The 16,862-nt window shown below is 37.9% G+C and overlaps 1 protein-coding gene and 1 long non-coding RNA gene across 2 annotated transcripts; both read right to left on the minus strand.

Moving 5' to 3' along the window:
* Window positions 3,275-4,921, minus strand: LOC109843929. The gene is made up of 3 exons (XR_002247834.1): window positions 4,862-4,921; window positions 4,674-4,706; window positions 3,275-3,399 (listed from the first exon to the last, which is right to left on the minus strand). It is a non-coding gene; the product is annotated as an uncharacterized LOC109843929 (long non-coding RNA).
* On the minus strand, window positions 6,735-14,834 carry LOC109842802 (110 kDa U5 small nuclear ribonucleoprotein component CLO). The gene is made up of 10 exons (XM_020411689.1): window positions 14,378-14,834; window positions 11,929-11,997; window positions 10,630-11,823; window positions 10,431-10,529; window positions 10,141-10,299; window positions 7,881-7,966; window positions 7,601-7,799; window positions 7,394-7,504; window positions 7,089-7,295; window positions 6,735-6,898 (listed from the first exon to the last, which is right to left on the minus strand). The coding sequence occupies exons 1-10, from the start codon at window positions 14,822-14,824 to the stop codon at window positions 6,800-6,802; spliced, it is 2,670 nt and encodes an 889-aa protein (XP_020267278.1). The 5' UTR covers window positions 14,825-14,834; the 3' UTR covers window positions 6,735-6,799.

Here is a 16,862-nt window from a genome sequence, read left to right on the forward strand (position 1 = left end):
AGAGTGAAAAAATTATTGTAGTAGGATTCTAAGTTGTAAGTTTCAGAAAGAGTACTGAGGGTTTGTTTTCCTTGATAATATTAGATACTTGATTAGTTCATATTTTGATTTGTTGTTCATCTTCGTGATAATCTAATGTAATTCATTTATCTTCTTCGCATCATAGATAGCGAAATAAGCCTGCATTTCTAGAATGATATCCTTGCAAAATTTTTATAAGTGAAATTATTTGTTGAATGTTGTCCATCTATAGATGGTTTCAAGTACAATGAATGAGTTCATTTGCTGCATTTTTAGTAGACTTGACCTTTCTTTAACTTACTTAATTTTTATATAAACTTATTTACTTCCAATAAGATCAATAGAGCGCTCAAAAACATATGTATGCTTCAACATTTATTCATTTTAGTTTCCTTGCTTGAGCTGAATTGTAAGAGATTATGTGTATTTATTTTTATATTTATTATTATTTTGACAGGGAATTTATCAAAGCTGAATAAGATGGGGTCTTGGAATCGTCGCAACTCCCATACAATTGATCACTACGAAAATTGGACGCTTCTCAACTCACGATTTTCGACATCTCAAGCATTACAAAGTTTGTGTTATCCCCGTATGTATGTATCTACAAAAATGGGCAAGTTTGATTTGCTTTTCTACTCATTGATATGTTAAATATGAAATAATTTTTTGTTTGAGTTATAAATATTTATTTGCTTTTGCATGCTTATTTTGGCCCTTACAACTTGCTTAATTATAATTTTATCCTATGTTTCATACTTAATTTAGGGTTCAATAAGTTCTTGAAAGGATATGATGATTGTTTACTAAATTGAGCATACCTTTGGTTAGATTCTATTCATTTATAAGTCAAACATTGAAAATTATTTGTTTAGTACTAAACTATCGAAATAAACTTCTACGAATATCTGGACGAATAATAATCGAACTGTTTATTAATTATTCAATTCACTTCCACCCCTATACTTTATATCTGAAGCAGAATAATTTATTTTGGTAACATGTTTAATATTTGTAGAAAATCTTTTGGAAACCGTGCTTTGCACGAGTCTAAATACTAGGGGTATTAAAGAACAGGTAAACTATATGGTATATAAGTGATAGTAACCCTATATAAATATTTTATCAGAAAACTGATTCAAGATTCTTTAAGTCTCTCGAAATTAGTATATAAAACTTAAGTAGAAATTGTCAGCAGCTTGAAAATATAACACAATCGTAATAATACAAATTATAAGCGATCAAAATTTAAATGTATATTTGATAAGCAAATGAATTGAATATACATCTGGTTAAATTCTGTTCATTAATAAACTCAAATACTAAATATTACTTGTCTAGTGTTAAAAGAACTATTGAATATGACCGAATAGTTACTCGAACAATTAACAAACTATCTATTAATTATTAGGTCCGTTTGCGCCCCTAGCGGGGAGTAGAGATTCTTTAGGAGTAACTAAAGAGAAAAGAAAACGGGAGGAGCTCAAAGAAAATTAGGGTAGATTTCACAAATCACCATCAATGCTTTGGGGCATTTACCGCATTGGCGGTCGGCCCGGATGGATCGGCGGGGAGAAGTTTATACTAGACAGCCAGTTTTTGAATTCTTTTAGGTTGTGTTTGGGAACTTGGATTTGGATTTGGGAAGTTGATTTAAAATCAAGGGAGTTTAAATTTAGGATTTGAAATCCATGATTTAAGAAATCTTTTGTTTGTATATCTTTATTAAATGAAAGTATTTGAAATCTTTGATTTCAAAATCTAGTGTTTGGGTACTTTATTATATATGAATTTGAATTTAAAATTAATAAAAATTTATTCTCTTAACCCATCTTGTTTACATCAAATGCAGATCTCTGGCACCATATATTACCAGATGCTTATGGCCATTATTAGTCTGTTACCATATATTAAATATGGTGATGAAAGCACTAGGCACAGTTCATCAATTCATTGCATTACACTTCATAGATGGTTGAGGCTTTCAGTAGGAAAAAGAATAACCGGACTAAGATTAGCTGTTGTTTGGTTCTTTATCTTATAGACCTCTCAGAAAGAACAATGTATTCATACAATTCGCTTTAAGCATTGTTAGATCTGTATGATCGATTCGTTGTTGTTTGTTGATAATTTTCTTCATATATAATTGAAGATGAGTTCCAGACCTATCCAGACAAGTTTGAACAATATATCACATCGAAAGCCATTTGTTCATCTGTTTATACGTTTAGTACAGATCTGTATTGATCATCAGTTGACCTTCTTGATATTTTTATTTTGCGTGCACATGGCTTAGAAATCATTTTAACCCTCAGTTTCTGGATTTGACAATAATAAAATAGAATGTTGTTTCAGTTATACAAAGAAGTTATTAGGCGAGTCCTCTTAAATTTTGTTGTCAGATTATTGCACTGTACCCATGTACATGTGATTGTATTAGTATAAAAAAGGAAATTGTTGGGATCTTTCAATAACAGGTTGCGAAAGATCCTTCCGGCAAAGACATTAACGCACTGGAGCAGCACATCAAGATTAGGGGCCGGACATAATAGATGTATATATTCTCAAAAGGTGGTGTATGAACTAAAGCCTAGGCGGTGCACACATTGTAAAACTGTAGGGCATGACTCTTGATGCATGTAGAAGGAGGAACATTCAATTAACCCGATTTTAGATTGGGGAATGAAACAGAAGGAGGAACATTCAATGAGAATCAAGGGATTTGTTCCCAAATGTGACTTGACTGCTACCAAGTCGAATGCATCATACAACAATTGGCAGTGTATCAGTGAATCAACAGTGTGTCAGTGACGAATTCAAGGATTATGGAAAGCAGAATCCAGTAAATCAACAGCGATCAGATTATGCGTCGATCCCGTTCAGATATCCTATTACTAACAATTCGTCGTATTCTGAAATTAAATTATACAATAATTCCCAGTAATGGCATGATATATATAGGCTTTCTGGCCTTTTACGTTTGTTTTTGTTACATTTTTTTTGGTAACAGACGTTCTAATTTCTGTTTATAATCCCGCAATTAGATTATTGAACCAATTTTAAAACTCTGTTCAACTTCCTGATTAAACTTAGCTACAATCTTCAGAGTTATCTTCAGGTAAATAATATTCTATATATTCTTCAAAACAATAGTGTCAAGGGAGATGTGCGAGTTGAAATTATACTTGAAAAGAAATAGACTTGCACAAACCTAATGAAAGATACATTTTAGAAATGCATCATAAAAAGAACAGAATTCTCAATAAAATGAAAAATTTGTACCTTTGAGATGAGACAAGCACTCCTTACTTGAATTAGCTAAGAATCCACCAAGGGTTTAGAAAGAAACGGCAAAGAAAGATCATCAACAAAACTAATCTGCAGTTTAAAGAGAGAGAAAACATAATCTTTACTATGTGCAATAAGATACTACTCACTACAGTGGCTTTAGTTGAGAATTCGAAGAATAAGAAGAAGAAAGGCTCGTTACTTAATCATGATTAAATTCTATTTAACACTATAAACTATTGAAAAAAACTCATAAACCGCGTTGACTGAGAGAGTTATATCTTAAACCTCGCCCATTCTCTTCTAATAAAGAGCAATCTGTCCAAATTTCCCATTGTATGAACAACATTCCCAAACACAAGGAAACAAAAGATTAGAGTTTAGATGATACAAAAGTTTGCATCATCTAGTAAAAGTTTGCACTAGAATGATGGAATCATGGCATCCCGAGCCTGGGTCTTGTAGTATGAAAATAATTGACATTACTCTTTGGCTCTGGCTCAGTTGTTTTATTATGCTAAAAAATGGTTAGCCTACTAAGATTCATGAATACCGTAGTCGGGGGAGACCTCATACACGCCACAAGATATGTATGGCTTCTTACTTATTTTAACTCACAAGCTTGAGTTTTACTTCAATTAAAAAGAGATAAATATCGATGTCAAATGAAATCCGAAAGCATAGCATCTGTAATCCAAGCATAACACAGCAGCACAATTTGTGAAATCACCTTCATTTCATTGTAAACAATCATACATTATGAACAATCATTTCTTTACTATCACATGACCAAACTTAGGAACCAGAAAAATATATGTAGTCGTGAGTGACATTACCATAAATAGTTACAACACATAGGTGAAAGTGGACTTTCACACAGCAAATGACACTCTCGATTACTTCAACTTCACTAGAAAACCACTTCCGAGATGCATACAAATGCCGTTTTTCTACAAGTAGATGTCATAGATACTTGGACAGTGCTTATCTACCCTAAAGTTTTTCAAAAATACACTTAAATATTGTAAAGTTCTTAAAACTTGCGGTTCAACAAAATGCATGCAAGTGGTCACTGGAAATAAACCATGGTTGCTGATAATTAGAATGCTCTCGTTTCTGAAATTAATTATTTCAAGTTGTAACTACGGCTGGTTACTATTTTTTTAATTTTTAATCAATGATATAAAATTAAGCATACTAGCACACAAAGTTCTCAAAACTTTCCCAAGGGTACCGATCATTGAGATGCCCACAAAACACATGCTGTTTTTAGAATGACACCAAATCAACACACAGAAATACAAGACAAAAATTCAAGATAAATCAGAGGTTTGCATTTAGTAGACGAATATCAAAGAACTCACCCAAATGCAAGACAGGGTTTCAGTTCCCAAAACCTGGAAAAAGAAAATAAGCAAGTTAGGTAACATGAATCCAACATTAACACTATATACCCTAGATCAGATCTAGGGTTTCGACTGTAGGGGGAGAGGCAGGGGGAAGGGGCAGGGGGAGAGGCGGCGGCGGGGGGAGGTGGAGAGAGAGACTTTACCTGTGAGCGAAACCAGAGAGAGAGAGGATCGGGACTTGAAACCAGAGAGAGAGGCAGGGGGGAGAGGGGGAGAGGCGGCGGCAGGAGGGGGGAGGCGGCGGCGGGGGGAGGCGGAGAGGGGGAGATCGAAACCAGAGAGAGAGAGAGGCGATCGCGACTGGAAAAGAAATAGAGGAGTCGGGTTGGATTTGAGAAATTGAGGATCGGGTTGATTGATAAATAACAGGGTGTTGGATGGAATTTTGAAATCAGATCTTTTGGGCTTTCAAATTCCTCTTTGTTAAATAATTGATTAAATCTAGACTTAAATCAGAATCTAAACTAGATATTTAGATTGAAAATACCCTGGATTTTAAATCCAAGCCCAAATCCAAGTTCCCAACACAGCCTTATACTCACTATTGGTGTATGTGACTGGGATTACGCGGGATCATATCTTTGAGTGAAGTTGATTCGAACTTTAGTAATAGTAGGACTACTTGTGGAGTTGAGCTAGAGAAGAGTCCCACCTAATCAAGTCCTCCTATGAAAAGCTAAACTTTGATCGAAACGGAATTCGAACTCCACACTCCACACAAAGAATATGGATCCCCTCAGAGCTGCCCGCGTGCGAGCAGACGATTCTGAGGCACGCATAGAAATTGAGTCGTCATATTAAATCCACGCACACACCACGTCATATAATTTATGAAGCTTGAATCCAGCTGAGCACAAATTACCAATTTCAATCACGCATCTTCACCAAAATACTTGTCCAACAAACATAGTGTTTTATTGAAATTTTTTTCATGTAAATCTTCTATAATATTAACTATTACTTATTGGGATTTAGAATATGAGTTTTTCGATGCAGGGTTGCTCGTCTCGCTTTAGCAACCGATTAATGTATTGGCATCGTTTGAATCTCTGGCTTTTTAAACGAATGATCACCGTGCTCCGCAAAGTGAAACAAAGTCTGATGTTTGTTCTCGGAAGCAATGATCCCCCCCTAACGCTGCGTTGTTCATCTCATTGATTCTTATCCCAGTACTAACTTGCGTCGTTTGACAGTTTGAATGATGATGATGAGTGCTGTGCCCTAGATACATCTTCAGCCCTTTCAGTACGTTATACGATTAGTAAAATCCTCTTCTCAATCCCGAAACCCCAATTGCCTAGCTCAGGTTCTGGGAATCCTTTAGAGTGAGAGAAGGCAATTGAAAGAAGACTATTTGCCGCCATAGCCACTGTAGAGCTTCTCACCGGGCTCCATTCGCTTCTGCTCAGCGCAATCTCCACCAGTGGAGTGATCGTCTCGGTATATTTAGGGGAGGAAGAGAAATAAGCGGTCAAGAGGCTAGTTTACTCGCATGCTTACCGCGGGCGGAAGAGAGTACTTATATTCGCAAATTGGGACTAAGAGAGAGGGCCTCTCCGCAATTGACTCAAAAAAAAATGACAACCCAACTTTACCGTAATTCCACTCTCAAATCTCAAGCACTAAACAGAAAATGTTCGATCTTTTAACAAAGAAAGAATAAATATCATATATCGATCACGCTTCAAATCAATCCGCAAAGCCTTTCTTCCCCTGTAATCTCAAGAAAGAGATCAATGAAAAGTTGAATCCCCAAAAGCACCGAAAGCAGTCATCAGCCTCACCCACCTCCTCAAACGGGAGGAGGCAGCGTCGTCCTCAAAAGCCTCTGCAAAGAGCGCATCAACCCGCAAAGGCACAGGCACAACAAAATTGAAATCTATCGTGTCATATTCTTAACCATACCAGGTTACAGAAATTCCCTCATCAGAATTAACACCATCTACATTGTGCATATCATGCAAAAATATAAATGTCAGCGCTTTGTCATGATAACCACACCATCCTACTCTTTAAGAGATGGAAGTCTTGCCGACAATTGAGCAAGCTAGATTAGCCGCCATGGTATCATTTGAACAGGATCAAGTCATCTGCAAGTGAAGTTCCGCAGCCTGTTGAGCAAGCTCGACAACCATAGCCTCATCAAAGAATTTGTTGATGCTAACATCCTCACTCATTCCCTGCAAGAGATCAGTATTTTTTGTGAGCGAAGTTAAAAGTGACAAATTATGACTTAGCTTTAAGAGGCAGTGAGTTCAATGCATGTCAATATTTCCCATAGTTTGCTGCTTTGGTTGTAGTCAAATTTGAGTTATTTAAACTTTGAAATAAGGGGAAGATACAAAACAAGATTAAAGGATAGGAATATACCTTTCTCCGTCTTGTTTTCACCATGAATTCTCGAGCAAGATGCTGGATCGGTGCTGGTTCCAATGGCCGCAAAACTATACTTTTGTCAAGTGGATCACCAGGAACTATAGCCCAGTGGTCAAACAACGACATGCAAAATGCCTGCCCTTGGGTATGGTATCTTAGATCGGTTTCAAACCCAAATGACTCTATAACTGGAAGAAAAGCCTGAAATGTTGATAGAATATATTTTGTCAAGAAACAGTATATTAAACAAGAAGTTAGACAGAAGATAGGACGAGCACTAGTTAGAGAAGTTCTCTGACCTTCACAATATAGGCAGGGGTCCCTGGCTTAGGAACGTCAGCTGTAACATGACCACGCCTCCGAGACAACACAGTATAAATTGCAGAAACACAGTCAATTGGTGTTTGTATCTGAAATGGGGCAAAAACAAGATGAATCATAAAAGTTACCCTCACAACCAAAGACTGAAAAATAGTTAAGGCCCATCAACATTCGTCATTTATTACCTCCACATAGTAAACAGGTTCCATAAGCCGTGGTGTTGCCATTAGAAAAGCGGAGTAAGCCACACGTCTGGCAGTGGGAATAATCTGACCACCACCTCGGTGAAGAGGCTCAGCTGCAATAGCTGCATCCATGATTTTGAACTTCACATTCCGGATGGGCTCATCACACAGAGGTCCTTCTCGAGCTCCCCACTGGAACCTGAGAAGATAAGACATTGTTGAATATCAAGTTGCAACAAAAAATATTATTGTAAGTATAAACCGATTGCATTTTTCTTACCCCTGCACTATGGAATCTTTAACAGCACCCAACAAGTTTTTGTCGACTTCACTGGGGAGAGTATCATCTAGTAAAATGTTTGGTCCCTGCATAACCAAATACATATCAGATAAGCAAACGTTGTGAATCTAATTCTATATGTACGAGAAGCAATTACATGAACTTGCTTGACGTAATGAACTACTGATCATATGGTGAATGCAGAGGAATGCTTCAGAAAGTGAGATAAACAACTAGATTGTGGCCAGAAAACACAGGGATGCCCTTATTGACTCATAAAACCCAAAAGATAACTGTTGAACAAGAAAACTGAGGCAACTGAAGGTTAATACTTCTAAAGATTGATTCAAGTTGGATAACAGTGGATCTGAAGGTAAAATAGTTTACAGCGAGGATGGCAGCATTCAATTCAACAAGGTGCTTTAAGAACTTGGAACTACAGGATGAATTTGTTGGAGAACACTTTGGCACAAACTGGATTAGATAAATAAAGGCCTTGCAGGTTATTACTCGCTCCTTACAGTTTAGGTTTCTGATTATTTTGGATTCCCCCCCATAATTTCAGATATGCACGTACTAAGAGTCTTCTGCATGCTTGTCACACTCAGAATGTTATTTAGGAAAGGCATATGTTAAAATAATTAGGAAAGAATATTTACTTTAATTAAAAAAACTTTTTTAACAAGAACCAATAACATGAATGCAATTAAAGCAAACAAGTTTCTATCATATATTGCGGACTTAATAAAATTAGCAAATCTGAGAATTACAGACTCGCATATGTATGACTCAAGTTTCAAATTGTTATGGACATTATTTTCATCTCAAGTATCCTACATGCAAATAAGTTTCTACCTCATCATTGCATTTCATTCACTTTCCATGTCAATTTTGTGCATGTTTCTCTTAATCAGATTCTATGATGATTCGAAGCAGCTACTAAACTGGAGTGTATTTATTGATCTAACATTAACAACTTCGATACATGAGCGAAGGCTAAAGTAACAATCATGGCCAGATATGTTTCATTCTTTATGGGGTTCACTAAGATCAGCATATGCGAAGACATTTTATTAGTTTCTTTAAAATTTTGTTTAACCAGTCATGTTTAGTTAGGCCGAATCGATGTATACAAAAAGTATCAACCTCTGAGTAAATTCATATCTGTGTTCGCGTGCACATACCCCCCCACCAAAAAAAAAGAGAGGGGGGAAGGGAGGGGGTGGGTGGTGGGGGAAGGATGAGGGAGGGACATTTATTACATTTCTTTAAAATATTTGTTTAACTGGTCATGTTTAGTTAGACCAAATTGATGTATACAAAAGTACCTCTGAATAAATTCATATCTGTGCCCCCCCCGGGCCCCACCACCCAAAAAATAAAAAATAAAATTAGTGTCTTCCACTACAGATATCTACACTGACCATTTTAAAAATCGATGATGTCTTTTGTCTTCCTAATGTCATTATGAGCACAATGGATAATTTGGTGTTTCCACACATTGCATTCCTCGGCTTATCTTGAACATATCAATATTGTTTTAGCTTAACCCTAATTGTCCATGCTTGATCTCAACCCCATTGTCTAATGACTCTAATCTTGAAGTCCCCACTGTACTAACATTGCACTATGGTTGCCTGACCGGGGCAGTACCACCCCCCGCCCCCCAACAAAAAAAAAAACACGACGACAGACCCACCCAGGGTAAACAACCACAGCAAACTGTCATCGAAACTTCTCAACGACTAGCTTATTATTCAATCATCTGTTTGCCTAAATTAACTAATGTGCACTAATTAGCAGCTGATCATTAGATCTGAGCCAAACACATTCTTTTTACCAGACTGCTAATTACAGATTAGAAGAGTGCAATTTATGTTAGCTATATAGTCATCATCCAAGCATCCCAGACCAGCAATGTGATTTCAATACTCTATCTATTTATCATGTAAGGCTCCCGGACCAGTGACCAACTCTAGAGGCGCTGAAACCACTTCAAATCATATGCTGATATAGATAAAAAAAATACCTTATGCATGTTCTTTCAATAGCTAGATAAGACATGAGAAATTGTGATAAGGTTTATTCCCATCCAGGAACCACTAATTTGCGTCATCAAAGCTGGACCAAACAACCCCCCTCCACAAATACTGATACATCATTTTTGCACTAAGAGATAGCGAGCTTGCCACAGTAAGGTAAGTATAACAGCGAAAAGATACAAAACAAACTAATCAAAGTATATAATGCCTTATCTTACCTGTTTATCAGGTCCAAAAGCCCATATGGACCTCGCAGAAAGAATATCCCATGAATAGCGGTTTATCATGAAGTCACCAATCGTCTTCTGATCCCAGTCAATACTTACAACACCATTCTCAATGTCATCTGCCAATCCCCTTTCGAGAGGCTCTGCAATCTGTATGTGATATAAAAGGCCCTCTTAGATGATCAAGTTACTTGAGCACATCACACAAGTTGGCATCAGCTAGTCTAAAACCAAAAGACAGTAAAATACAAAGCAAAAAACAGAATTGGTATAAAACATACCATGGTGATCTTGTTCTTCTTGTTGGGTGTTTCAGCAAAACATTTCATTGAGGAAGACTCCACCACAGTTTCGCAGAAAGTGACTACAGGATCCGCCACCTACATCAGTATACAACAAAGCAAAGATGTTAGTTGCAAACTGAAAATGGAAAGCCAAAAATCACCAGCATTTCACAGGAGAATATGAAACGTAACGTACCTTAACCTCAACTTCTGAGTAAAGCTCTCTAAGGTCCTTCATAATGGAATCCAGATATATCTCGCCTGTTCCAAGTATAGTGTGCTCGCCAGATTCTTCAACTTTGGTAATAGCTAGGGGATAGCTTTTGCTTATCTTCCGAAGACCCTCCACCATCTTGGGTAACTCGCTTGGATTCAATGGTTCAGTTGCAGTCTTCACAACTGGAAGAGTATTAAAGCGAAGTGGTCTAAAGATATAAACATCTTCCTCCATATCCAAAGGACACAATGTTGCAGTCTTCATGATCGAAGCATCAACACCCTCGATAAGAACCCAAGAACCAGCAGGTGCTTTACTGATCGGAATCCGGTAACGAGCCTGGAAGACCCATAACTTAGTCACTTCTTTAACTGTTCGGTCCTCTTCATCATCAGGCGAGTAACCTTCTCCCAGCACTTGCAGTGTCTGACCAGTCTGGATCGTACCACTATAAACTCTCCCAAAAGCATCAAAGACACTGCAATCTGACTTGGGATATAGTTTTGTGATGTTAACCATCAGAGGCCCAGTAGGATCACAGTCCTTCATAGCCTCAGCAATATATGAATCCTGAGGCCCAGTGTATATATGCTCTATCTTCTTTGCTGCAGCTTCTTTGGCAGAGGGGATATGCTGAACTAGCATGTCAGTAAAGCCGGTGGCAGAACCAAAGACAGAACTGCATGCTAATCTGAGCAGAGGCCTGACATTCAACTTGTATGCAGCATTGCTCAATGTAACACCAAGTTCTGAGAGAGTGGTCTCAACACTTTTCTTATGCTCTCCAATCACCTGGCTGTAGATTTTGTACAATGGTTCGAGGATAAACTGAACAAATGATCTCTCACCTCCACCCATTGGGGGTTTCTTCCTGAAGGTCCTAGTGTCAGGATGATAGTAGAGGTCCCCCCACAGACGCGATGCGAACTTGTTAGCATCAAATGGAATACCATGTAGCTTTACATATAGCTTAGCAAATGACTGAAGTGTGAATGACCATCCTGCACTTCCACTAGCAAAGCAAACATTACCAGCTGCAGGATCAACAGTTTGGCTGCCTCCTGCACTAGAGGAGGCAGAGGTGATCAAATCATTTATGACTTCTAAGGTATGTCTCAACTTAAAATAAGCATCTTGTGGTGGCAGCTTCAGTTCCGTTATCAGCCTGTCCACCTTAATATAGAGTGAATTGAGTTAAATCAGCCCCTATCTTTTGATATCAGAGGAAGTAGATAAAACAAAAGAAAGATGGTTACTGTTAAGACAATGAAGTGTAACCTTATTTATTACAACGACAATGGGAAGCCTCTCTTGTATTGCATGACGTATGGCCCTCTCAGTATTTACCTGTAGATTAAGAATGGCAAAGCATCATTTACCACTTCCATTTTTAAGAAAAAAAGATAAAATACCTTAACAATCTAAAGAACAAACAATTTAAGGTAAGGACCAAACATGACATGCATGATACTTTGCACAATGCTTCCACCTGGTAATAAAATAGAATGGCCGTGCCACAAGGAGATGACCTTCAATCTGGTAGTTAGGTCATTAGGTCTCACTAATTTAGCCAAATGACATGGGTCAACACAATATCTAGAACTCCATTTTCAAGAAAACCCTTATCACCCATACAAATACAAGGGATAATGACAAATCATCTGATTTTTCTAGCTCAAAACAAAATAATCCCAAGTTTCATAAAAAGTCTAGAAAGTGAATTGGAAATTCTTTCATGGCTTAACTCATAAGAATAATTTCAGGGAAACGCCTAAAGAGTGCTTGTTTAAACTGAAACAACAATTTTATGGCCTTAGTAATAACAAAATTAATAAAATATCAATGTATTTGTTATGCATTTAAGAAAGTAATAGTATGATTGTCATAACTATGTACTAGTAGGACCATATGCAATAAAAGTTGTACACATGATTGTTTCCTAATACTCTGATCATGTACAAAAAGAAAAGCATTGTTGTTTGTTATAAAAAAATACGATATCAGATCTATATTGCATAATACTAAAAAATGAAGGTGATATTTTTTAGTGATGCAAGTCATTGGGTCATAGGCTCTAATCCAACATTAACGCTATTTTGCTAGGTCAACTCGACATTCTGTTGAGGCCCATACCAGTCCAAAACGTTTTGGGTATGGGTACACACAACCCAAAATGGAACAGACACTCTACTGGGGATGGGCTCCCTTGGCTTCAAAAAAAACTATTTTTAATACCTTAGCGGAGGATGACATTGGCTATCACATTGTGAAAAAATTGGGGCTTTTTAACCATGAGAATGGGTTTTTATCTTATTAGTGTTTGTCTTTTCTTCATAGGGATGCTAACATCACATATGCACTTTCGGAGAAGTTGGAGCTTAGATTTTTTTTTTTTAAGGAAAAAGAAAACACATGGGTTTCAAGGGATTTATTTTATCTAGGATTTGAGAACGCGTTTCGATCTAATGAAAGAACTTTAAGACTTCAAAATAAGAGAGAACATTGAGATACTTAAACATAATTGGTTTTTTATTTGTTAATTTATATATATATATATATATATACATACATACATACACACACACACACACACACATATGTATGTATGTGTGTGTGTGTATATACACATATGTTTGTATGTATATGTGTGTGTGTGTATCAACCTTCTACAAATTTTTCGTGTTCCATACCCATGCCTCTACATGTGCCTATGAAAGCTAGCTAACTTATGTTTTCAATTTAGCGTTTAGAGAAAACTAGGTATTTTCTATTTTAATATTTAGAGTTAAGGGCTAATTTATCACCCATCGATATGAAGCCAAATTTAGTTAATGTTTACAACAACAAATCATTCTCCAAGAAGTTGACCCTGCCGCCATAAAGACACCAATGCACCAAAAATAAATTTAAACAAAATGCACGACTTATCAATTGCATCCTTTGAAATATACAACATATCTAATACCAATCAAATCCACAACTAATTTTGTCTCTTAATATAACAAATCTTATCCCAATTAATTCAACTCGTTCATCCTAATACAAAGAAACCAATTCATAGGGGCCAACTTGATTTAAAGGACTAAGGTTCACCTCATTTGGTACTTAATATTTTTGATAATTTCAAAAATTGCAAGCGTAATATCATAACAACATCAAAATCCTTACCATATATTTCAAAGCGGTTTGTTTAGCTAGGAATTTGAGAATGGGTTTGGATCTAATGAAAGAACTTAAAATTAAAAGAAAATGTTGAGATAGTTAACAAAATTGTTGGATTTTAATTTGTCAATTTCGCTTTTACCAATTTGTCGTGTCATGTACCTCGACCTATGAAACCTTGCTAAGTTGACTTTTTCAATTTAGCATTTTGAGAAACTCAAGTATTTAGTGTTTTGATTTAAACTTATTGACTAATTTATCATTATGGCATGATGGCAATTGCTTGTGGAAAAAACTCAACAGACTGCTACATACAAGACAACAATCACCAATATATAGCTTAAACAAAATGCAGGACTTATCAATCTCATTATCCAGAATTAATTTTGGCTCTTAACATAAGAAATCTAATGCCAATTAATTCAACTATTTCACCCTTATACCCAATTCATAGGGACCAACTTAATTGAAGGCACTAAGATTCACCCAATGGGGTACCGGCTACTTTAATTTAATAACTTCTTAAAATGCAAGTAAATTATCATTAAAAAATCAAAAAACTTACCATAACCCCGTCAGCGGCATCAACAACAAGCACGGCCCCATCCGCCAACCTCAACGCAGCAGTCATCTCATCGGAGAAATTCACATGCCCGGGAGTATCCATCACGTTGCACAAATAGCTCTTCCCATTAGAGTCCTCGAGCACCAAGCTCATGGGCACACTCTTAATCGAGATCCTCCTCTCCTGCTCATCAATCCTCGTGTCGGTGAACCTCACATGCCTCTCCCTCTCGGTATCAAACGTCGAGATCTTGTGGGTCTGCTCGACGAGCATGTCCATGAACACGGTCTTGCCGTGCTGAAGGTGGCCGACGAGCGCCACGTGGCGGACGAGGGCTGGGTTCGAAGCTAGGCCGAGGAGGAACTCGGTGGAGACGTAGGTGGAGGAGGAGTCCCTGGCCGGGGTGACCTCGAACCGGACCGTGCGGACGGGCTTGATGATGGGCATCTCGAGGGGCTCGGCCATCTTCGAGGGGGCTGCTCGTCCTCGTCCATGACTGCCGGTTTCGACGCCCCTCTCCGTTAGACCTCCTCGGCGGTGGGTAGTACTTCTTGTCCTCGCGCGGAGGACGATCTGGGAGGCGGTGGTCGTGCCATGCGTCGGCGTGTGCGAGCCCGTTGGGGCGGCGCGCGAGTGGGATTTTCGTCGTCGGACGGGCGCTGGAGGGCGAGGACGTGGTGCGAGGCCGGGAGGCCCATCCGAGTCGCCGAGTCGGCGCCGGCATCGATCTCGGGGCCGATGTAAGTCTGCCGAATCGTCCGTAGAGCGAGTCGTCCATGCGATGGGGTCTCTACGGGTTAGGGTCTTAGAGTAGCGTTTTGGGGAAAAGGAGGGGACGAGAGGGCGCGAGAAAATGGGCGGATGAGCGAGGGAGCCACGGACGGGCGGGACTTGCGTTTGAATAACACCGCGCTCGAGGCTGGCGCGATTGTTGAGAAAAAAAAAATAAAAAAAAAAAAAAAAAAAAAAAAAAAATAAAAAAAAAAAAAAAAAAAAAAAAAAAAAAAAAAAAAAAAAAAAAAAAAAAAAAAAAAAAAAAAAAAAAAAAAAAAAAAAAAAAAAAAAAAAAAAAAAAAAAAAAAAAATAAGGAAAAAAATAAAAAAAAAAAAAAAAAAAAAAAAAAAAAAAAAAAAAATAAATAAAAAAAAAAAAAAAGAAAAAAAAAAAAAAAAAAAAAAAAAAAAAAGAAAAAAAAAAAAAAAAAAAAAAAAAAAAAAAAAAAAAAAAAAATAAAAAAAAAAAAAAAAAAAAAAAAAAAAAAAAAAAAAAAAATAAAAAAAAAAAAAAGGCAGTCCTAAGAATTATTTGCGGTGGGCCAAGACCCAGGTGAAGCTCATCAAACCCCGTGAACCCTACGTATCGCAAAGATACACCTCACAAGACACTATTTACGCCCAAACCTCAGTTTTTGCAAAACCATCTCCAAATCATCAAGATGGGAAAAAAATGGCCCTCATTTATTAGTTTATTTAGAAACTAGTAATAATGTCAAATTGTCATGGTGTTCCCATTCCGCCAAAGCGCAATTCATTGCCAAGCAACGGACAAGTGTACTTCTGCATACAATGCCCCAATCAACTTGGCGGCCCAAGCCCAGTGAAGATTCCGACTTAGCCGGCTCGTTGAGTCGATATTCTTTAATGTCGACTCGAAAGGCGGTATTAGTTGACCCTCTTGTCAAATACGACTCGCTAGGAGTCTACTCGACCATTTGTTCAACGTCTCATGAAGACAACTTGATAGGCGTTACTTCCCGACGAAGTTAAAGGACAACTTCTACCTCGAGCCTCTCTCACTGGCAACGTGTCAACATCGCGTTTAATGCATGAGAGGCGCATCATGCCTCTAGCCTTGATAGCTTTCATGACTCATCGGGTCACGTGGGGCATCGCCATGCCATCACTCACTTCTCGTTTAATGCTGAAGTGTTCCCTCCCCAGTCACCAGCCGACACCTGTAAAGCAGGTGTTAACGCAGCTGCCAGCCCATACTTCGTCACCGCCTCTCAGTGCTCGGCCGAAGTGACCAATCAACTCATACATCTTTGGTATAAATAGAGGTACTATTTCAACTTGGGCAGGGGAAAAACTCTGGATTCTGATCCAAATTCTCAAAATCTGCAAATCATACTGTATACATACAAGAACTTTCACAGTTCTTATTTAACACACTGAAGTTCATCAGCTAACTTGATCGTCGAAGGTACAACGGGGGAACCAAGCCCCGTCCTCTTACGAATTTCTATACGTGCAGATTTTTTAGACACCCAACTCAAGAACCAGATAGAAAGTCAGGGAAGAAAGCGGCCCCTCATCAATATTCAACAAACTCATCCCTACACTGATACATACTGAATGTGTGATCACTTAACATCAACAGTTTGGCGCCCACATGGGGCATCTTTCTTTTTTGAGAAAACATGTCAGGTTCTAAACAAGGGTTTGATCAGTCCCACCCTGTAGAACGACGACAAAGCTACGTTAC

Source organism: Asparagus officinalis, chromosome 5, assembly GCF_001876935.1.
Source record: "Asparagus officinalis chromosome 5, Aspof.V1, whole genome shotgun sequence".
Lineage (NCBI taxonomy): Eukaryota > Viridiplantae > Streptophyta > Magnoliopsida > Asparagales > Asparagaceae > Asparagus > Asparagus officinalis.